The sequence below is a fragment of the Hylobates moloch genome, unplaced genomic scaffold (genome assembly GCF_009828535.3).
Source record: "Hylobates moloch isolate HMO894 unplaced genomic scaffold, HMol_V3 SCAFFOLD_2, whole genome shotgun sequence".
Lineage (NCBI taxonomy): Eukaryota > Metazoa > Chordata > Mammalia > Primates > Hylobatidae > Hylobates > Hylobates moloch.
Genome location: NW_026652277.1, coordinates 141311698 through 141335751, shown reverse-complemented (window position 1 = coordinate 141335751; position 24054 = coordinate 141311698). Strand labels below are relative to the sequence as shown.

Genomic DNA, 24054 nt, shown 5'->3' with positions numbered 1-24054 from the left:
TACGTCTCTTTTTGCACATCATAGAAAAAACAAATCAGCACTGAAAGAGGTAATTCAGTATGGTTTGACTTTTTTTTTAATTAATTTTATTTTATTATGGTGGAAACAAAAAAATCAACAAAACTTCTCTGATTGCCTCCCAAGTATTTTGCCATTTTGAAACTCGGTGTGGATGACAGTATTTTGCTCATAGCTAAATAGAATACATGTCTTATTGAGTGTTTATGATAATAGCAGGCACAGGAGCAAGGTTTAAAAATTTCTCTAAGGAAGAATATTTTTATGTACTAACTTGAGTATTTAGAATACCTAGTGAATATTACAAGGGGTAATGATCAGTATAATCAGGTTGGAGATGCCCCTTGACCTAAATGCAACATTAATAGGAGAACAAATTTTCACAGTTTATCATTTACTTATATAGACTAGCTCAGTTATTAATGTCCTAATTTTATAAATATCCCTGTATGCAAAACTATGATAAGTCTACCTGTGCTGATGGTGCAGAAGTGGAATGTGAGAGTTATTCCAGGAGCTATTGCTGAGAAGAGAGAACTATCACTTTTGGGTCCTGTTGAAAGAGCTCAATGAACTGGTAACATCTCTTTAAAAATGAAGACCTTTTAAAAATGAAGAAGGGCAAATGAATTGTTTGTAATGTTTTATTCTTTGAGTTCCCTGAAGAGTGGGTGTACACACTTGTAAGAATGTCAGTTGCTTGGTTTCAGAAAGTTTGGCAGGGTTCCATTTGGAATTCAAAGACATACGTCATGAATTGAGTTTCAGATAAATTGAAAGAGTCCTAATAACTTTTCAAAATGAGAACCATGCCAATTTCTCACTGCCTAATAACATTCATCAATTCATCTCACAGAGAGGTTTGAAAAAGCTATTATCTTCAAAACATGTTTATTATCTAGAATATGTTTTCTCTTATTTTTCCTTCCAGTATGTTTAACCTGAAAATAGTGAGTGAGAACTTAACAGTAACATCAATACTGGGAATTTAGTATTTCTTTTCTAGAGTCTTATTTTAACTTTTTATTGGGTAAAACTAGTTTGAAAAGTTGAGTTTTTTCCTGTTCCAGAGCCTAATTTTATTTAGGATCTGACCCATGAAAATTGTTAATGAGTTACATAAGATGTCATTCCTTCAGTTAACTACAATAAAAGATTATGAAAGTAACTGATGAATGGAGATATGAAGTGCTATGTTTTTCAAAACAATTGGAACTGCTGCGGCACTATTGGCTGGAGATTCTTTGTGGGGGGCAACGTGAGGAGGGCTTTTCTCTTAGGATACCTCCTTAGACCAACCCAGAGCTCTGGAAGCTGCTCTTGAGGATTTTGTATGTTTTCATCCTGCTAGTGGGCCTAATTTGCAGTGGCCCCCTTTACCTTAAGTCATAGTATCTGCAACAAGGCCTCACTTCTTGGGAAAGATAGCAAACTTGTAGTTAAAAGGCTCTAGGCCCAGTCCTAGATATAGGACTTTGAATAAAACCATGAATGTAATCATGTAATCATTTCCTCTTTGTAAATTAAGATTTGTTACATATTATGTATTCAGCTGGTAAATGAGCAACTTTCTATTGTGTCAGGAATGGGGGCAGCAGATTAAGACAGAACCACTAACAGGGATGAGGTCATTGCCTATGGAAATAGCTGTTGCAGTGCTCTTCTGAGCCTGAATTTTAAAAATAACAAGCATGGCTTTGCTGCATGATCTATGAAGTACCACAGGAAGTCAGGAGGTCTGAACACGAAAAGTATCAAGTTCAAGCTAAAAGATTAAACTACAAGCATTTATTAGGTTGAATATGAGAATAAAATAAAAGTGTAGTCAAACCTTGATTATTCATGGATTGGCTAGAGTTTATGATTATCAATGCCCTTCGATTCTCCTTTTGCTTCCAACTACCAACTATTGAGTATTTTTTTGCTCATTAACACCTGTCTAGGAGTGGGAAGGTGAAATGCTAATCAGCCAATTTGGTTAATTGTTAGTGGCTGCTATAATCCTTTTTTTTTTAATTCAGATAAGGAAATATTTTACTTAAATATCGGCTGTGGACTACTAAACTTTATGTCACCTTCCCTTCCTTTTACTGCATGGATAAATGCAGATATTTAGTTCTTAGTAAGGTAGTAAAGAGAATTAAAAAGATAGTAATTCATCAATCCATCATTTTTCAAGTATCACACTATAAATTCACATTACATAATTCTTACTGGCTACTGTTCAGAAAATATTAATCTTCTACAATATGACTACTTCAAAAGAAAGATTCAGGATTTAATAGTTGCAATTTTAAGTGTAGCCCTATATAAATAACTGCACTTGCTAAGTGGATTTGTATCAACAGGAACACAACTTTTAGAAAATTACTTAAGACTACCCTCCCTTTTGCCTGTGGTAGACATTTGGGACCCTCCCCAAACCAAATAAGGGAAAGAAGAATGTTCTGAGCATTAAGAGCACTAAGAATAAATCTGAGCTCTCATGGATAAGATTACTTTCAACTCTTTATTTCGTGTTTTCTGACATAGACCCCAGGATCTGTAATTATCTTAGAGAAACTGCGGGGGCTTAGATGGTACTTTGTAGTTCATTTGGCTTCTTCCTTTTTTTTTTTTTTTTTTTTTTTTTTGCCTTTCTCTCTTTGGGGCTAAAGAGCTGGTGTGTCTGTGTGCTGTGTGTGTGTGTTCCTCTAGAGTGCCAAAAAAAAAAAAAAAAAAAAAATTGCTGAAGAGTCCTAGGGAGATGAGGCTATTTTTGTTTGAAGCTGATACTTCTAGCTGAGCCACAAGTGCTGCTTGGAAAGGGCTTAGGTTGTTTCCAGGGGGAGAGCTCTGCAGAGGAGAGGCAAAGTTCAACAGGACAACAAAGCAGCAGCAGAAACAGCCAGGAAAACGAACAGCCCCCAGGTTTTGACACAGAACCCTCCATCAGAGTTCTCAAATCCCCAAATACTCTGCAAAGTGCTACTTGACGGGAACTTTTCAACTGACTTTTACTTTTGACGACCACCATGACTGAGATCACTGCTGAAGGTATTGCTACCATTTTCTGATAGTATCAAGTAAGGAAAAAAAAATATGCAAATTGACAGCCACATTGACTGTAGATGTGTCCATTTAAAATGTTGCTTTAAGGTAATTGCCTTGGTCAATGATTCTATACAGGATCTGAGAAGTGGATTTAGGAGCTGAGAGGCTGCCAGATCTGTATAATGGGGGAGCAAAAAGAGATTTCTCGTAAATTTTGCATGTGGAAACTGTTCTCTGCTATACCAAAGGCCCCACTCGTTAACAGTTGTTACTCACACCTCTATAAATAGCTATGGTCATGTAACATGATGGCTAATATCTTATCCAGCAAAAATTACAAAGTTTTCGAGGATGGAGACCATGATGAACTTAAAATATTACACTAATGCTTACTTAAACTTAAAAAGTAATTTGAAGCATTTCTGCTTTATGATATTTTTAAATGGAGACCTTAAATTTGTTTTTCCTTTCCTAATAGGGTATGTAAAACATACATGCATATATGTGATTTATATACAATTTAAGGCATAAGTGTTCCCACAAAATTTGTATTTATTTGACCATTAATGGAAATTCAGAGATAAAGATTGGAATTCCACAAACTTACTGTGGATCAGTATGATTTTTAAAATAAAGCAATTAAGTGTTAGAATTCTGGTTCTTTTCGTAAATTCATTCTTCATTTTCCTCTAAATGGTAAATTCTATCTTTATGTTACAATAAATATTTTCTGTTTCAATGCTTTACTGAAAGCTGCATACTATAATACATATCTTCTATTTGATGGTTGCTAGTTATATATATTTATATTTCATATATACTTCATATATATGTACATATTTCTTAGAATGAAGGAAACCTTCAAAACTAAATTACTTTGAATACAGACACAGTATGGTTCTAGTCGAGGTAAAAATTTTGGAGGTGGATCTAAAATTTGCTTCTGACAGCTGTAAGAAAATCAGACAGGTGGTGCTCTTAACAACTTCCAAGTTAAATGCTGTGCTGGTTTGCTTTGAATAATACGACTGAAAAATAGAATACGTGTTTTTATTTTGGGGGGTAGAAATTAATATGGACACACAGTAATTTCTGTTGGAGATTTTTAGTCAATATTTGTAAGAATTGCCTTATTTGTACCTTGCACTGAGAAATTCAGTCTGACACTCCATATTAATAACAATTACTGAGAGATTTCTATGTGTTAGGTATTTTGCTCAGAATGTTATGTGTATTTACTTATTTAAAACTGACACAATTCAATTAAGTAGGCATTATTATCTCAGTTTGGCAGAAAAAGGAACTGTAACTAAAATGTTCTGTGACTTGCTCAAGACCACAGCATTACTAACATTTAAACCCAGCCCCTTTAAATCTCGTGTGTGTGTGTGTGTGTGTGTGTGTTTTCTTTTCTGTGAGAGGATATCAGGTTTACTCTTTACCAATTTTAGTTCAGAATTTGCTAACTAAATATAAATAGCATTTTTCCTATTCCTTAGATATTTTGTGTCATGTTGCTTTTAGTTTACCTTAAAGAAAGCTATGTATAAAAACTTCTTGCTTAGCTCTGCACAAGTTATTAAGATAGCTATGAGTGTCTTAATCTTCTGTTTCTCTACCTCTGTTCAGGGTTTGGGCTCCTAGGTGATTCAGGAGGTCAGTTGACTAAACCATCTTGGGCTTGCTTGTGGATTATGTTCTGTAGAACTTGCATTTGATTCAAAGGCTTTTTACAGGGAAATTCTTGATTATGAAATAGAGCTTTTGTTTCTGCCTTTACTCTGCGGGGGTTTAAAAGGGCCTTGGAAGACCTTCTGGAGTTACCCATAAAAATAATTAGATTAGTAATAAAATTAAAAAGTTGAAGTACCATCTAATTCTTGGGTGATGGTCATTTTCCACTTCCGGGTCTTAACAGTTCATAGGATCTATGTTATCTGAACATCAATTATGCACTTTTTTTTTGTTTTCTGGAATGATTTATTAATAATATTTCTCAAATGAAAATTAGACTGCCAACTCAAATGAACTTATCTTTTAAGGAAGCACAGTCATTCTTTGAGGATATCCAAAGTTTTTTCACACTGTTTTACTACACAGTTTCATGTTATCTTTGCAATTCTCACCTTTTGTGCCCTAGCCACAATTGCCTTCCTCCAGTCGTTTATAAAAGGTATACCTTTGTACAGTGCCTTTGTACAGGCTATTTTCTGAGCCTGAAATAGTCTTATTTTATCTCATCTGCTATATTTTTTTTCAACCACTTTTTTATTTATTTATTTATTTTTGGAGCAGAATTTCTCTCTGTCACCCATATTGGAATGCAGTGGCATGATCATAGCTCACTGCAGTCTCAAACTCCTGGGCTCCAGCAATCTTTCTACCTCAGCATCAGAAGTAGGACTACAAGTGTGCACCACCATGCCTGGCTAATTTCTTTTTTATTATTTTTGTAAAGACATGATATCCTTATGTTGACCAGGCTGTACTTAAACTACTGGCCTCAAGCCAAGATTCTCTTGCCTCTGCCTCCCAAAACATTCGGAATACAGGCATGAACCACCATGCCTGGGGCTTGCAATCACTTTTGGACACATTACTGAAATGTAAGCACTGTATCAGTAGGCCTATGCCACCTATATATCAATTACCTTTTCCATCCATTTATCACACACACACACAAAACAGTTTGTGGCACTTAAGAATATAAGAGATAATTCATTACCTTAGAAAGCTCTAGTCAACTGTCCTCATCTCAGGTTTTGGGAAGACCAGACTCATACAGATTATATGACTCTCTCATGGTCATGGGAAATTAGGAGAGATCTGAGGATACATTTCATGCCTCCTGTGGCTCATCCCAGTGCTTATTCAACTACAGTGCATGTCATGCCTATAACCTCACCTAGTTGCTCACATCAATTTCCACTGCAGGTTCCAAGCTGGCTTACTTCATCCAGTGGAAGAAAGGAAATAATGCTAAATACAGAATTGTGTTTCAGGTACAGAGCAATAGATAAATTAGAAATAGGACAAAGTTGAACTCCAAAGGATTTTAGGGTAATAACACCTTTGATTCTGGCACAATAAATTAATAAAGATAATTATAACAGCAATGATAACTTATATTTGTTCTGAAGACATAAGATGTCAAGCACCGTATTAAGCTTGATAAATATTCACTTAATCTTCAGGGCCACCAAATGAGATAAAGGCTAATATTATTGCTGTTTAGAGAATAGGAAGCTGAAGTTGAGAGAGTTTAAACAATGTGCTAGAATTCATACAACTGTATGTGATATAGCTAGGATTCGTACCCATGCCTGACCACAGAGTCATATTGGATATGTCTTCTTACTGTGTGAGACTGTTAGGTTGGTCAATTAGGTTGTTGTTGGAGCCTACACTAGGACCATGTTACATTTAGGTAGGTTGAATCAGGCCCAGACTGGATTACACTCAAACAGCACACAGGTTTAGGGCTATAAATAGTCCTTTATCTTCCTTGCAATGTAATGTATCCAAGTTGCTGGGAATCCTATATATAATTAACTTAGTATTTATTAGAACACTTAGTTCAAGAAAGCTTTTTATTTAAAATATTAGAAGAGCTTATGTCAAACTCTCAACTTACAAACTATTACACAACCTCAGGCTTCAGGAGAAGAATTATTGCACTATGTGTGGAATTCTTTCCTTACCATTAGCTGAATCACGTTTCACTGCTTCTGTAACAATCAAACCTATGAGAAGATTTGATATTCAAAATTTAGAGCAAAAATGGTCATTTATATTCTACACACTGCATTGCTCCCATAGAGTCTGCAGCACAAGATTACTCACTGTTGCTCTCAAGAAAAAAAAAAAAATCAAGAATTCACAGCCAGACTACTTAACAACTAGGCAAACAAGTTATATCATCTAGCATGACAGATGGTGAAATTATGAGGCAATCCAATCTATGTTTCTGCATTTACCTCATCAAAGCAAAGGGCAGCTGCTCTGGCTTAAGTGGGGATGACCTGGGGGTACAAAGGGATGTAGCACTAGTTTCAAGCCCTGGTCACTTCCAGGAGATGTTCTTCATTTTCCTGATAAAGCAACATACCACATATATTATTTTTAGTCTTATAAGTACATTTTAAAACTGATATTAGAAAGCTAGCCTATTCAAAAGAGGAGTACCACGATGGTGAAAGGCACAGTTAAATGAAAAGATTTATGCATGGTTTGTTTAAGTAGAAGATTGGATTTTTTCATTAGGTAGCATTTGAGGGCAATGCACAGACCCATGGATAAAAGTCTGGAAGTCACAAAAAAGGCACACAATTGGCAAAATATAAGGCAAAACCCAACCAACCATTAAAATGATAGCTAGAACTGACTCTTCTGACTAGAAAGAAAGAAAAGAGAAATCAAGAAAGGAGGGAGGGAAAAGGAAATACACAGCCTCCAATTTTTAAGAAACAGAGGGATGAGGAATATGCCAAAATCTACACCACAGTAGGCAGTAGGCTCTGGGAACCTCTACAGTACAAACAACCCAGTTACTTCAAATAAGTTCCTGGGAACAAGAACAAGAAAATCTGGAGAATAGATGAAAAGAAATGTAAAAAGTTAGCAACCCATCACAATGTATGGAATGATTGGATCACGATTCAAGCAAACAACCTTAAAAACTTCTGATGAAACAAGTGAAAATTTAATATACTCTGGATGTTAGATAACTTTATGAATAATTATATTTTTAGTGGGATAACTGTATTGTGGTTGTCTTTTAAAATTCCTTATTATTTGGAGATACACATTCAAATATTTATGAAGGAGGTGATGCGATATTTGAAATTTGCTTCTAAATAATATGCCCAAGAGGAAAGTAGTTGGGGTGTGGGTGGGGTAGGATTGGCTATTAGTTGATTATGTTGAGGCTGATGATGGGTACATTAAGTTTCATTATAATATTGTCTACTTTTGGGATTATTTAAGCTTCTTCACAATAAAGAGTTAAGAAAAAAAACGGAGTTGATGCTGTTAGTAAATCTTTTAATAAGAATTTAATTTTCATAACATATATAGGTCAGTGAATTCTCTGGTCACCAAATTTATTCGTAAGTGCAAATTACTCTCTAAATTGAACAGTGTCTGTTGTTACTGAAATGAAAACCAAATGTGCTCATATTAAGCAGAGTAGTCTAGAAATATACTTATGTTTGTAAAAGCAAACAAGGAAGTAATCATTTTTAATATCTATTATAATATGAGAATCTGGAGGTTAGTTTCGTATTATTGGTAACATTAATTAGAGACATTAATTGGAAACAGTTTGTTTTTGAGATAGGTCACGGGAAAACCTGAGAACAATCTGAAAGCCTAAGAAGTCAACACGATGCAAGAAAAAATAGTTCTAAAAAGTGCTACGGCTTGGAACATTGCATTTATTGACAGGGTATTAAGTATGAAGCTTTTGTATGACTATCTTTTTGAAATATCACAAAAACTGTGAAAGGCAGGTATCACATAAACCTGATTAGTCTGACTCTGAAACTTCTTGTTATTCTTTACTGCTCAAGTTCACTTTAGGAAAATAGAAAAAAAAAAAAAAAAAAAGCAGATTGTGAAAACCGGGAGAGTATAGTTCACTGAAAATCAGAGAGAAAATACAGTGCAGAGCTGAGAGAAAGAAGCACTAAGAAAAGAGAGTGTGATAGAGTAGTAAATGCATGGAGTATTACTCAATCAGAAATTGGGGTTCAGGCACTATCTCCACTACTCACCCACTCTTGGCCTGGGGAGGATGGGGCCTCAAAAGAAGGGTCATGAACTTGGTTAATTAAAAATAATATGGCCAGAGGAATTTTTAAAAATTTTACAAGATCATGCTATTTGGCAAATTAAGTTTATGCTTTTTAAATTGTGCAAATCATCCATGATACAAAATTTGCAGCGACAATGAGCAGAAAATATAGCTGTGTAGTGTCAGCCCTTGTTAGGTTCCGCTAAGAAGTTTTTCTTGTAGTTTTTATTATTATTTGTAATAGGAACTATTTTTCTCCCCACCCCATAAGCACATAATATCCATGAAAATGTTCTGTTTATCAGCTTAAATGTTTCTTATTTTTTTTCCTATTTATTTTTGGTTATCATTGTGACTGTAAGTTAAAATTCATGCTACTTTTACAATGCAAAAATGAATTGAGGCTATTCAGTTATTATACTAAAGGCTTAGGAATCCACAGAGACTTAAGGCCTCCAATACTGTTGGCATTAATTTTTAATCAGTTAACAATATTTAATACGAGAGAAACATAAAACAGTACAACTAAGCAATTTTAAAATCATCTACATTGACCTTTGTGTTGAATATATCGATTTGAAAAGAAAATGGTTAAGATTTTCCAGTAAAGCTTTTGGTTTTATAGTTATGCTTAGTTGGAGCTTAAAGACAGTATTAAAACATTATTCTTTTCTTCTTTCAAACAAAAAGAAACCCGTTGGGGACATGTTTAATGTATTTTTGAGAAATACATATTATCTAATGTAACACATTTAAAAAGAACAAAGCAGGGGAAAAATCTTCATCTGGCAACTGTGCATTAACATCATACAATAATGTCAAGTTTATGGAGTTTAGGCTCCATTTTACTTAAAGTTCTAGGAAGATTTGTCAAGGTTAAGTTTTTGCTGTCTCCAGTTCCCACCTACCCTGGATAATACGAATGACAGGCTTGGTTTTTTACAGAGAATACTTATTTGATTGTCACTTAAATATATATTACCCCTAGTGAGGGTTATTCAGAGACAGATGAACTTCCTGGTCCAAACAGATAGTAATTTTTATCTTCAAAGGAAACCAAAAAGAGTATCCTTGGCAAATGTGCAATGAATAAAGTCTTGCTCTGCTCTATACAAGTTAATGCTCTCTCAACATCAAACATCTCCACATCTCCATGCCTGAAGTGAAGCTGTCAAAGACACACAGAATTTACAATTTTGAGAGATTCTTTGGTATGTAAATGAGCTGTTTCCTCATAAACTGCAGACTCTATCTCACTTACAATGTACTTTAAATATTACATTTAAATATATGTGGTTTAGATATTTTCTAATTTGTCATCTCTGCCAGAAGCTAGGGCATGTGGTTTTCACCCAAACAAGTGAAAGGCATGATATTTTGACCTATAACAACAAAGATAATTTAAATGGAGCAACCTGTTCTTTATAGGGGAAACTTGGTTTCATTTAGACAGCATGAAGCTGGAACTCATTGTGACAAACCAGTTTTATCTTTGCTACGCATTTGCTGCATCATTCTCCCCTCCCTGACACAGGTTACTAAAGTGTTGAGAAAAACAAAAGAAGAAAAAACTCTTAGTATTTCAATCTTAGTTTTAATATGGTCTAGGGCATTAGTGAGCTCGTGGATGTGAGAGATTCAGTTTCCATTTATACAGATGTTCAAAATACATATTTAGCAAACTTTCATTGGAAAATTGTTTGTTGCCTTTGAAAATAAAATTATCATGTGATTAGGGGAATTTTTTGTTTGAGGGAGTCATTTAATATAATGTTAAGACAGAAATAAGAGATATGAAGTGGCACTTCTCTGACATTCACTGCTGAAGCTATTATTTTTGCCCATGGTTATTCTTATTTAACCTATATATTATTGCCTAGGGGAAAAAGCGTACTGTAAAATCTGAAAGTTACTACAGTATAGTAAAATGTCAAGTTTGTGAATTTAAATCTGCAGAAATATTAAGCATTGCATTTAGAAAAAGGCAAGTTACCTCCATCTGAAATATAACAAAATTTTAGATTCTATGGTATTAATTATCAACCTAGATGTAGATTTATAAAGCAGTATGTCATGCCAGAGGTTTGGTTTTATTCAATATTTTAATACCTATTATGTACCAAACTGAATGCCTGACAATGTGGACACAAAAATGAATGATAAAAGGTCCCTGCTACATTGCAAAACAAAAAGAAAAGAGCAAAAAATAATAGAATAAAGACCGGACAGATTTTAAAACATTTGATTCCAATTTGAATTGCAGGCATGTCTCTTTTTATTGCACTTTGCTTTATTGCATGCCACAGATATTGCATTTTCTAAGAAAATGAATAAAGCCATCACCACCATTTTTCCAACAGCCTGTGCTCACTTCCTGTCTCTGTGTCACATTTTAGTAATTCTCACAGTATTTCAAATGTTTTCATTATTGTTATATCTGTTTTTGGTGATCTGTCACCGTTGATCTTTGATATCAATATTATAATTGTTTTAGGTCACCACATGCTGCCCATATATAAGATGGTGAATTTCGTCAATAAATATGTGTGTTCTGACTGCTCCAACAATTAGACATTCCCACTATCTCTCCTTCGCCTCAGGCTTTTCTGTTCCCCGAGACACAACAATATTGAGATTAGGAAAATTAATAACCTACAACAGCCTCTAAGAATTCAGTGAAAGGAAGAGTTGCATATCTTTACTTTCAATCAAAAGCTGAAAATAATTAAGCTTACTGAGGAAGGCATGCCAAAAGCCAAGACAGGCTGAAAGCTAGGCCTCTTGCACCAAACAACCAAGTTGTGAATGCAAAGGAAAACTTCTTGAAGGAAATTAAAAGTGCTACTGAACACATGAATGATAGGGAAGTGAAACAAACTTATTGCTGATGTGGAGAAAGTTTTAGTGGTCTGGATAGAAGATCCAACAAGCCAGAATTCTCTTTCAGCCAAAGCCTAATCCAGACAAAGGTCCTAAATCTCTTCAATTCTGTGAAGATATGGAGAGGTAAGGAAGCTGCAGAAGAAAAGTTGGAAGCTAGCAGAGGTTGGTTCATGGGGTTTAAGAAAAGAAGCCATCTCCACAACATAAAAGTGCAAGGTGGAAGCAGTAAGGATTGATGTAGAAGCTGCAGCAAGTTATCCAGAAGATCTAGCTAAGATCATTGATGAAGGTGGCTACACTAAACAACACATTTTCAATGTAGACTAAACAGCTCCCTATTGGAAGAAGATGCCATCCAGGACTTTCAGAGCTAGATAGGAGAAGTCAATGTCTGGCTCCAAAGCTTCAAAGTTTAGGCTGACTCTTGTTAGGGAATAATGCAACTGGTGACTTCAAGTTGAAGCCAATGCTCGTTTACCATTATGACAATTCCAGGGCTCTAAAGAACTATAATAAATTTACTTTGCCTGTGCTCTGTCAATGAGATAATAAAGCCTGGATGACAGCACATCTGTTTACAACATGGTTTACTGAATATTTTAAGCCCACTGTTGAGATTTACTGCTCAAAAAAAAAATTCTTTCAAAGTATTTCTGCTTATTACAACGCACCTGGTCACCCAAGAGCTCTGATGGTGATATACAAAGAGATTAATGTTGTTTTCATGCCTACTAACACAAGATCTATTTTGCAGCTCATGGCTCAAGAAGTAATTTTGATTTTCAAGACTTATTTTTTAAGGAATACATTTTGTGGGCCAGGCTCGGTGGCTCATGCCTATAATCCCAGCAATTTGGAGGCCATGGTGGGTGGATCACCTGAGGTCAGGAGTTCAAGACCAGCCTGGCCAATGTGGTGAAACCCTGTCTCTACTAAAAATATAAAAAACCAGCCGGGCGTGGTGGCAGGCACCTGTAATCCCAGTTACGTGGGAGGCTGAGGCAGGAGAATCACTTGAACCCGGGTGGCGGGGGTTGCAGTGAGCCGAGATCGTGCCGCTGCACTCCAGCCTGGGGAACAAGAGCAAAACTCTGTCTCAAAAAATAAAATAAAATAAAATAAATAAAAATTTTTAAAAAAAAAAAGCATTTTGTAAGGCTACAGCTGACATAGGGAGCAATTCCTCTTACAGATCCAAGCAAAGTATATTGACAACTTTCTCAAGAATTCACCATTCTAGATGCCATTAAATATATATATATATTTTTATATTACAAACTTTCTTTTTTTAATTTTTATTTTTATTATACTTTAAGTTCTAGGGTACATGGGGAATTGAACAATAAAAAATATTTTTGGTTCATGGCAGGAGGTCAAAATATCACCATTATGTAAAAAGTTGATTCCAACCCTCATGATGACTTTGAGGGGCTCAAGACATCAGTGGAGGAAGTCACTGCAGATGTGGTGGAAAAATAGCAAGAGATCTAGAATTAGAAGTGGAACCTGAAGATGCTGCAATCTCATGATTAAACTTGAATGGATGAGGAGTAACTTTTTTTGTTGTTTCTTTTGAGCCAGTGTCTAGTTCGACATGCAGTGGCACAGTCTTGGCTCACTGCAACCTCTGCCTTCTGGGTTCAAGTGATTCTCGTGCCTCACCCACCAAGTAGCTGGGATTACAGCTGTGCACCACACTGCCAGGCTAATTTTTGTATGTTTTTGTAGAGACAGGGTTTCACCATGTTGGCCAAGGTGGCCTTGAACTCCTTCTGAAGGGATCCACCCACCTTGGCCTCCCAACATGTTGGGATTACAGGCATGAGCCACCGTGCCTGGCCTAGGAGTTGCTTTCTATAAATGAGCGAAGAGAGTGATTTCTTGAGATGGAACCTACTCTACTCTTAATGGAGATGCTGTGAACATTGTTGAAATGACTACAAAGGATTTAGAATATAACATAGTGTAGAAGATAAAGCAATGGCTGGGTTTAAGAGGATTAACTCCGATTTCAAAAGAAATTCTCCTATAGGTAAAATCCTATCAAACAGTGAATGTCACATACTACAGAGACAACTTTCATGAAATTCAGAGTCCATCGATGTAGCCAACTTCACTGTTGTCTTATTTTAAGTAATTGCTTCAGCCACTCCAACCTTTAGCAACCACCACCCTGATCAGTCAGCAGCCATAAATATTGAGGCAAGACCTTCAATTAGCAAAAAGATTATGACTCACTGAAGGCTCACATGATTGTGTGTATTTTTTAGCAATAAAGCATTTTTTTATTTTCAATTTTTGTTGGCACAGAGTAGGTGTATATATTTATGGGGTGCATGAAATATTTTTATACAGGCATACAATGAGTAATAATCATTATCAGGATAAGCGGGGTATCCATCACCTCAAGCATTTATCCTTTCTTTGTGTCACAAACAGTCCAATGATACTCCTTTTAGTTATTTTTAAATGTACAATGAATTACTGTCGACTGTAGTCACTATTGTGCTATCAAGTGCTAGATATTATTCTTTTTAACTATATTTCTGTACCCATTAACCATCCCCACCAACAACGTATTTTTAAATTAAGGTCTGTACATTGCTTTTTAAGACATAATGTTATTGCACATTTAATAGACTAGAATACAGTGCAGACATAACTTTTATATACACTAGGATACAGAAAAAAATGTGCGATTTGCTTTCTTGCAATTATTTGCTTTATTGCGTGGTATCTCCAAGGTGTGCCTTATGGTGTTTGATGTAAAGAATGTCATATTATTGTTCATAAATCTTATGATTATTTTACTTTGAAACTTGCTGAAAATAATTTAGTATAAGTAAAGAATGTCCTATTCTTAACACTGGTAATTCGCAGTGCACATGACATTATTGTGAAGGTGTAATGATTTTTCAAGGAGTAAGGAGATCAAGAGTACATTTGATCAATGCAGAAATGACAAAAAAAAAAAAAGAGACAGGAAGTAGGTGAGAATTAGTAGTCTATGGGATGTAGCCCTGGGATGACTGGGGTACCAAGTTACCTTGCCAAGAAATTGGGTAAAAGTCCTGATTTAAATACTCAATTTTCGGTCAGGCACACTGTCGCTATAATACTATAAAAGCTAGATGTTCCATGTTTCTGATTTGTTTTTAACTAGTTATTATGTTTCCTAGTTCCCTGCCATCCCATTTGAGTGTTCTCCCATTATTTGAACCTCTATTGCTGATTTCCATCACCACATACGCTACTTTGAGCTTACTTTGTATGTATAGAGACGATTTCCAGTTCATGAAGAAATAAAAAAAAAATACAAACTGTCAGAAAGGTAATCATTAAACAAGTTTCTTCTGGCTTACAAAGAAGAATCAGTTGCAAAAGTAAAACCAAATCTATCGGCAAGGTTGTTCTAAATATTATGAGAACTAGTGGTCAGGCCAGTGGTCTTGTCAAGAGTTCCTGTAAAAGCATGACAGGGTCCATAGACCAAGCCTCTGAAAATGTGAGCAGAAAGTACTTAGGGTAGCGGTAATGACTAGATTAAGGCAACAAGTCAGCAGAATTCTCTAGGGCCTTTGTTCATACTGACTGAGAGTTAATATTAGAAATAATAGTTCTGACAGTTTCCAGAAAATTTTGGCTACCTCTTGAATTAAGTAGACCAGATTTCATTGCTCAGTTTCTGCCCAGTCCCTCAGGATTTGAAGTGTCTTGTTGGTCTGGCTAGAGGGATGTGCTATACTATCGTGGTATGGATCTCTGTTTTTGAGGGACATGAGCTCTGAATACCCAGGTGCTTTGAGACATAGTATTTTATCTTCTGCCTATCACTCTGTCATTTACCTGTGGATGGAGAGGAACAAAAAGTCTGACCCCCTGAGTGATAATCATGCACCTAACAAACATCACTTGTATATATTTTTGGTATCTACTTTTGCCAGGTACTGTTTTAATTCTAGGGATGACATGTAAAATACACAGAAATCTAGTCCTCAAGAAATTGTGAGATAATTGTATATGTAACTCTCTGATACTGGGCTGTCAGTTCAAAGTTTCTTGAAAGAAGTATGCATAAAATTATATACAAAAAATGTGAGATAGGTTTCTTGGTTTCTCATCAAATTTAAAATAGACAATGTTTACATGTATAAAGATATTAGGGAACGATCAATATAAAACAAATAAGCAAATCAACTGTTATGAGATATTACTATTGGGAAAATCTAAGAAGCTAGGAGAATGGACAGATTTGGTTGATCAGGGACTGACATAAAGGAGGAGAACTTATGTTAACATTCGAAGAATGTTTCTAAATTAAAGGACAGGGACACAGAAGAAAGAGCAAAGAATTAAGTTTTTAACAACATCCCTAGATCCTAAAAATTCCAGATTAATTCATTTTAGAAACAAGTATTTGATTTTTTAAACTAAATTAATATGTTGATCTTGGGTTCAGTGAACAAAGCTGAAGGCGACACACTTTGTTGGCATTCAGGGTGGAAAAATTTGTTGCAACGGTCTTCCCCAAAGATTGCAAAATAATTAGTACCCAGTAGCACCTCTCACCATAATTTTGACTCCATAAAAACCCCCAAAATTTTCCTATCAGAGATGATAAACTACACCACAGTTAACAAGAACATAAAGATGAGCATAGATGCTAGTGGTAGCTTCGAAGGAGATGGGATTGAAATCCTCAACTATGAGAAACTCTAAGCTTAGTTATCTTTCAATTTTATATATAAGATTCTTTTTATGTCAATAGAGGGGATTTGGATTGGTAAGAAGGTCATTTTGCTTCTCCAATCAGTTATTTATTTGCCTCAATTTGCTACTTATAATTCTATAGTAGAAAGGGGGGGGAAAAAGACAATAACCTCAGGGAACTATAGGGCAAAAAGATTCACGAACTAAATGGAATGACATACTTTCCCCTTGAGAAAAATCAGTGAAAGGTGATGACTTATTTTCTGTGTCCTTGAGATAACTAATGAGTTGAAAAGTGACAGCATAATTTGAGGAGAGGCACAGGTGGAAGCAGTTCTGATGGGTAAAGTGAAAGACAGTGCTTTGCAAAATTGCCCGATAGAGTTTTACACAAGCTAAATAACAAACCTCAAGGTGGATTACATTTCTTTTACTTGAGAGTCACCCTATATTGTGTCATGTTGAACTCTACCTGTTTGTTTAGAGTACCTCCAGTGTTTCTTTAATCCTCCACAATACTATCATGAACTATATATACAAGTGTAAAAAGAATTAGGACACTGTGGTGATTACTGAATAATGCTGTCCCGCTTAGTTTTCAAGAGAACAGCCGTCTCCTCAGTGTTTAAAAAAATACTATGAGTCATCCTAATTTTTAAAATATTTTTCTTAAAAATTCGTTTTAGTAAAATACAGACTCTGAGAGGTTCATAACTCACATATGAGGTTGACCCTTGAACAACACAAGGGCACTGACTCCCCAGTAGAAAATTCACATATAACTTTGACTCCTCCCAAAACTTTATTAATAGCCTACTGTTGACCAGAGGCTTTACCATAAACATTGTTGATTAACACATATCTTGTATGTTATATGTGTGTGTGCGTGTGTGTATGTACATATATATATATATATAGAGAGAGAGAGAGAGAGAGAGAGAGAATTACAATGAAGTAAGCTAGGGAAAGGAAAATGTTTTTTATGAAAATCATAAAGATAAAATATATTTAGTATTCATTTAGTGGAACTGGATCATCATAAAGACCTTCAACTTCATCGTCTTCACATTGAGTAGATTGAGGAAAAAGAGGAAGGATTGGTTTTGCTGTCCCAGTGGTGGCAGAAGCAGAAGAGGTTAAGGAGTTGGAAGGGGAGACCAGAGAGCCGGGCATATTCGCTATAACTTTCATTAAAAAAGATTCTCACATAAGTGGAACCACACAGTTGAAACGCATGTTGTTCAAGAGTCAACTGTCTTTATATATCATTTACTAAAGAGTAATGGAGTTGATGTCCACATAACCAACACCCAGATCAGGGAACTATTTCCAGCACATAGGAAGCTCATCTTCATCTATCCATACTTTGACTCACTTTGGTGTCGCTTCCCAATTAAGGCTCCTCTTTCTTTGAACTTTCCTCTCCAGTTAACCAACTTTTTTGGTAATGGTTTTCTTTCTTTGCTTTATAGTTTTATGACCTCAACATCGATAAACAACATAGTTCTGCTAAGTTTGTTCTTTATATAAATGGAGCAACATGGCATGTATTGTTCTGTGTTTTGCTGCATTAATTCCTCATTTTGGTTATAAGAGTCATCTATGTTGTTTTATGTAGCTAGAGTTTGTTATTCTTCTTTCTGTACAGTGTTCCATTGCATAAAAGTCACTGTTTATCCAATGGATTTTTGTTTCAATTGGGGGAGGCTATGATGAATGATATTTTTATGTTCTTTTTTTAGTTTTAATATCTATTATTCTATTATCAATGTATGTTTATTTCATGGCACTATGTTCTATGATGAAAAGTTGAATTCAGCATGAAGAAGACACCTTGCTCACTCAAATTGGATTGTTTAAATCTAGTTGGAAAATGTGGAGAAAGGGTGACCTTGTGGGTATTTCCTAGAAATGTCCTGCCTTTTAGAAGAAATTAGTCTAGTCTCAAAAGATATATAAAATGGATGTTTGTAGGAGCAGAGAGAAAATGAATAAAATCCTAAGGACTTCTCAGAGTTTTGTCTCTGAGATAGTAATCCTCACCATATAGCAACCCCTTTTTGAGACTGTATGGGCAGCAAGGTAAAAACTGACATGTAGAGTGAGGCATTCAACTAATATTGATTGAATGTCATGTCCTCATTGCCAAGCATTTTGCTTGGAGCTGGGCCCATAGCAGTGGACAAAAAAGGTCCCTATTTTCCTGCTGCTGTCAGAACACTCCCATCTTATGACTAGAATCTCCATTGTCACCAGGTTCTGCACCTTGCTGTCCTGGCTGGCACTGGTGAGTGCAACTGAGTTTTTGCTTGTTGAGGCTCCTCCTTCTAGGATCGTTGGTACACTTTTATCCAATGGACATCATCTTTAATTTGACTTGCTGGCTTTATTAGAATATTGCTATTGTTAACATTCAGGCAAAACTTAGGTTTCTACTTCTACTCTTCCTGCTTTTAGATGAAGATTGCCCATCTTTAAAAGGTGACAACTTCAGGCAATTAATTTTATCCACTTTATGTTTAGTTTGCTAGCTTAAGCTCTCAGAAATTATTCAATATTCAATTTAATGGAAGGAGGTTTTACTGAGGTGGAAAGCCTAACTCTGCCTCAGTGTGTGAGAAAAGAAGGATTAAAAGATAATCTATCTCCATTTATGTATATTGTATTACCTCCAAAAATGAAAATGAAAAAAAAAATTCTATTTGTAAAACTTTGTGAAGAGCATGGGTACACCAGACATTCTTTTCTGTTTTTTTGATTTGGGTCAAAATGTATGAATCCATGTGAGCTATATGGACATAACAACTTTGAGAAAATTCCAAATAAGTTTATTCTCCCAGATCAGAGTTTGTCAATGTGTAGTCCCCAGACCAGCAGTGTCACCATCACCTGGGCACTTATTGGAAAGGGACATTATTGGGATACATCTCAGACTTTCGGGATCATAAACTGTAAGAGGAGAGTACGGCCTAGTGATCTGTGTTCTAACAAACTTTTAGATCATTCTGACACATGTAAGTTTGAGAGCCACAGCCCTAGTTAACTACATATAGACTTTTAAAACAAATTCCCTACTGCTTCCAATTAATTAGGGATAAAGATCCAAATCAATCATGTAGTATAGTGGCCTAAAACTCACAATAACAGAGGATTCTTTTCACGATAAATTTATGGTCATGCACAAGAAGATTCTTTTCATGGGCAATCGAAATCTGAAGAATGGAGATGGAGGAAAAGAAATCAAAGAAAGAAACTATTTGCCTGGAAGAGAGCAAAAGTGTGTGGAGGTCAAGAGCCCAACATGTGCATACTGAAACTCGTGAACTTTTTCCCATAATCAGCTATTTCTCTGGACCTGCAGGGTTCTGTTTTTTTATCTGTATGCACAGTCTCTAAACTTTGGAGTCCTCATTTCTTGTATTCACCTTTTCCTTTTTCTTCTCATTTAAACTCCAGTTATTTTTTAAATTAGAACTCCTGTTCTAATTTAAACTCCTGTTATTTCATATATGGATGTCTGTATGTGGCAGATTGTATTTTTCAAAAGTGGCTGCAGCAAGATTTCCCATCTCATGTGTTCTTCTTATACTGTGATCTTGACTCTTCTTCTCTTGAGAGGTGAGGTCTATTTTTCCTCCCGTTAAACACAAACAGACTTGTATAACAGCTTCAACAAAGAACATACAGTGAAAATGACTTCCAAGGTTAGATCATAAAAATACCAGACATATCCAGGTTGCTAGTTTGGGATATCTGCTTTTGAAACTATGCTGTGAAAAAATTAAAGCAGCCCAGAGGCAGGCCCATAATGAAAGAGACCAAGACCTTGACCTGCAAACCCAGCCAAGCTTCCAGCCAACAGCCAGCACCAACTTTCCAGCAATGTGAATGAGTCATCTTGATAATGGATCCTCTAGTCCCCAGTTGAGCCACCACATGTGACAACTGTGGAGCAGAGGCAGGCCATACCTGCTGAACTCTAACCAAATTACAAATTTCTGAGCAAAATAAATGATTATAGTTGTTTTAGGCCACTAAGCTTTGGAATCTTTTATTATGCAGCTACAGATAATACATCATATTAGCATCTGTAATCTCCTGACTTCTAATGTATCTTGCAATCTTGCACACTAAGTTCATAACACTACATTACCCAATGAATAATGGTAACTTATTTAGTGTACCGTTGTTTCAGCCAAATTCAACATGATGCTAGGCAATTTTACAATTGTTATACTTCTTCAGTTTCATCATTGATTTATTTACACATTCATCCCTTTAGTAAAATATATTTAATAAATGTTGATTATTATAATAAAATGTTTGAGTTACTGGAGAGAAATTCATAAAAAAGAACAAAGAAGAAGAGGAGGAGGGGGGAGAAGAAGGAAGAGGATGAGAAAGAGGAGGAGGAGGAGGAGAGAAAAAAGCAGATTCTCAACTAAGGTTGTCACACAACTTGACGATTTTGCAAATGTGAATGGGCATTTTTTAAATTAGAATGCCCAAAAGATACACAGTTGTGAGCCATGGATGTTGAGCAATACTTAATTTCACTGAACAGGCCTAAACAAACTGTGCATAAGGGAGTGCTCACACAATGTCTACTGATGAAGAGTAGTGAGAATATCGGTTGTGGTATACAGAATAATTGTATCCCAAAATATTCATGTCCTAATCCCCAGAATCTGTAAATATGTTACCTTACCTGGAAAAGAGAACTTGCGGATGTGATTTTATTAAGGACCTCGAGCGGGAGAGAGGACCCTGAATTATCTGAGTGGGCCCAATAAAATCACAGAAGTCCTTAAAATTGGAGAACTTTTTCTCTTGGTGGTCAGTGGGAGATGCAATCAGCCAGTACTGGCTTTGAAGATAGAGGAAGAAGCTATGAGCCAAGGTATGTGGTAACCTATAGACAGTAGAAAGTACAAGGAGATGGATTCTCTCTAGAGGCCCCAGAAAGGAATGTAGCCCTGATGACACTTTGATTTTAGCCCCTTGAGACCCACGTTGGACTTCCAAGTACAGAATTGTAAGATAAATTTGTGTTAAGTTTGTGGTACTATGTTACGGTGCAGTAGAAAACTAATATTCCAGTGTGTATCTGATTACTATAACTCTCTCTTACTCACTAGAAGACAAATTTTTAGAGGGCTCATATAAAATTAGCATGGGAGAATGGCAAATTTATTTTTCCTATGCCCAGTGCAGTGGCTCATGCTTGTAATCACAGCACTTTGGGAGGCTGAGACGGGCGGATCACCTGAGGTCAGGAGTTTGAGACCAGCCTGGCCAACATGGCAAAACCCATCTCTACTAAAAATACAAAAATTAGCCGGGTGTGGTGGAGGGCACCTGTCATCCCAGCTACTTGGAGGCTGAGGCAGGAGAATCACTAGGACCCGGGAGACAGAGGTTGCAGTGAACCAACATCGTACCACTTCACTCTAGCCTGGGTGACAAGAGCAAAACTCTGTGTCAAATAACAAACAAGCAAATTTATTTTTCATGAAATATTTTTACATAAATATTTTAAAAATAAATAGTCTCCCTTTTATATTGGCAATCTGAAACTAAAAAAGAGTTCCTTTATCAAGGTCACAGAGCTCATCATTGTGACAACTAATGATACATCGACGAACAAAATTATTCTTTCTGTAGCAATGACTTCCACACCAAGAAATGAAGTTATCTAGCAAGTAACATTTTCCAGCTAATAATCAGCAAAATTAGAGAGGCACTTTATTTTTTTCCCACTAATGGATATTTGAAAACCTTAGGAGAGAGACTGTAGCTTGTGCAATATTTATTTCTTCTTAATATTGCTACATTGAATCTGCTTCCATTCAACTCAATGAGCATTTCTGAAATACAAACTGTGACTTGTTCTATAATCAAAGGTGTTTGTATATATAGTCAGCCACCTACATGCAATATATAATACATATTATCTGCATTTTAAACTGAACTTTTAAAAACGACCCCTCTGGTTCTTAGACCAGGACACCTTGCTCTACTTTGGAATGGGTATCCTTCACCTTCCTGGGCTGGCACACATCAGGAAGCTATGTACATTTTCAGCTGGATAAGAGCCTATTAATAGAAAGCTGACACTGCTGTGGTTAAAAAAAATCAGGTCAGAGATTAATTTCATGAAACCCATAGTCATGTCAGCTAAATATGATCTGTTTGAGGTAGGTGAAGGATGTGTGATCACTCTGTTGTTCAAACTCAAATAAATATGTCTTTCTTTTATATTTGCACCATGAAATATTTTTTCATTTGTCTAGGAATTCTAATCCTTGCATAAAATCATGCAGATTTTAAACTTCTGAAACAATCTTTGTGCTTAAACATCTTCCAAATAAGACTACTTAGAGAAAAAAAAAATGGTGATCAGAATGTGGGATACAAGAAGATATGACAAAGTGATTAACTGAATTTGTTGTAAAAATAAAAGTTAGAAATAGAAATTTGGAATAAGCATAAAGTTAGGTTTGCAGGAAAGCAAGTTGTATCAGTTTGATCTGGAAATACTGGATGTTATTTAAAGGGCAGAATGTAGACATACCTTTGATGACGAGTATTAAAAGAAAATATTCAGGAAGGAAAACAACAATAACAACAGAACAAAATTGTAAGTGGTAAGAAATCATACATACATATTTATACAGCATTTACACAGTATAAATGCATATGAATAAATATGAAGTATACATATATTTGATTTGTGATGCACAGAATAAAATGTAAAATTAAAGATTTTAATAAATATTGAGCTCCTACAACATATCAGACACTGCATGAAGCACTAAAAGAAAATAGTTGATTTTTTTTTTTGCAAACCTGCTTTGTAAATAGTGTAAAGTATAATGTGTATTATGGATATAATTTTTGTTTTTGAGATGAGGCCTCGCTCTGTTACCCAGGCTGGAGTCCAGTAGCATGATCATAGCTCACTGCATCTCAAACTCCTGGGCTGAAGGGATCCTTCCAAGTTGCTACAAGCACAGGCACATGCCACAACACCCAGCTAATTTTTTTGTAGTGACAGGATCTTACTGTGTCGCCCAGGCTGATCTCAAATTCCTAGCCTCAAGTGATCCTCCTGCCTCAGCATACCAAAGTGCTAGGATTATAGGCTTCAGCCAGTGCCCCCAGCCTAATTTTTATAGGTCTTTTTTGCTTTATTATATATTTTTAACTGACACATATATATGAGTTACATGTAATATTTCCACACTTACATACAACGTATAATGATCAAATCAGGGTAATTAGCATGCTCATCACATCAAATATTTATCATTTCTTTTTGTTGGGAATATTCAAAATCCATTATTCTAGCTATTAAAAATATGCAAAAAATTGTTGTTAATTATAGTCACTTTACAATGCTGTAGGACAGTAGAACTTATTCCTCCTATCTAGCTGTAATTTTATATCCACTAACCAACCTTTGGCTATCCTCACATCCCCACACTTTCTAGCCTCTAGTAACCACTATTCTACCCTCTACCTCTATGAGATCAACTTTTATAGCTTCCAATATGAGTGAGAACAAATAATATTTATCTTTTTGTGTCTAGCCTATCTCACTTGACATAGCTCAT

The 24054-nt window shown here is 35.7% G+C and overlaps 1 protein-coding gene across 3 annotated transcripts in view; it reads left to right on the top strand.

Annotated features, from left to right (window-relative positions):
- Positions 1-2857: 2857 nt before the first annotated feature.
- TRDN (triadin) overlaps positions 2858-24054 on the top strand; it is a 284355-nt gene continuing 263158 nt past the window's right edge. For all 3 annotated transcript variants that reach the window (XM_058430587.1, XM_032158166.2, XM_032158175.2), the window contains exon 1: positions 2858-3054. In XM_058430587.1, the coding sequence (XP_058286570.1) occupies positions 3033-3054 (22 nt within the window). In that variant the 5' untranslated portion in view covers positions 2858-3032. The remainder of the gene's footprint in view (positions 3055-24054) is intronic.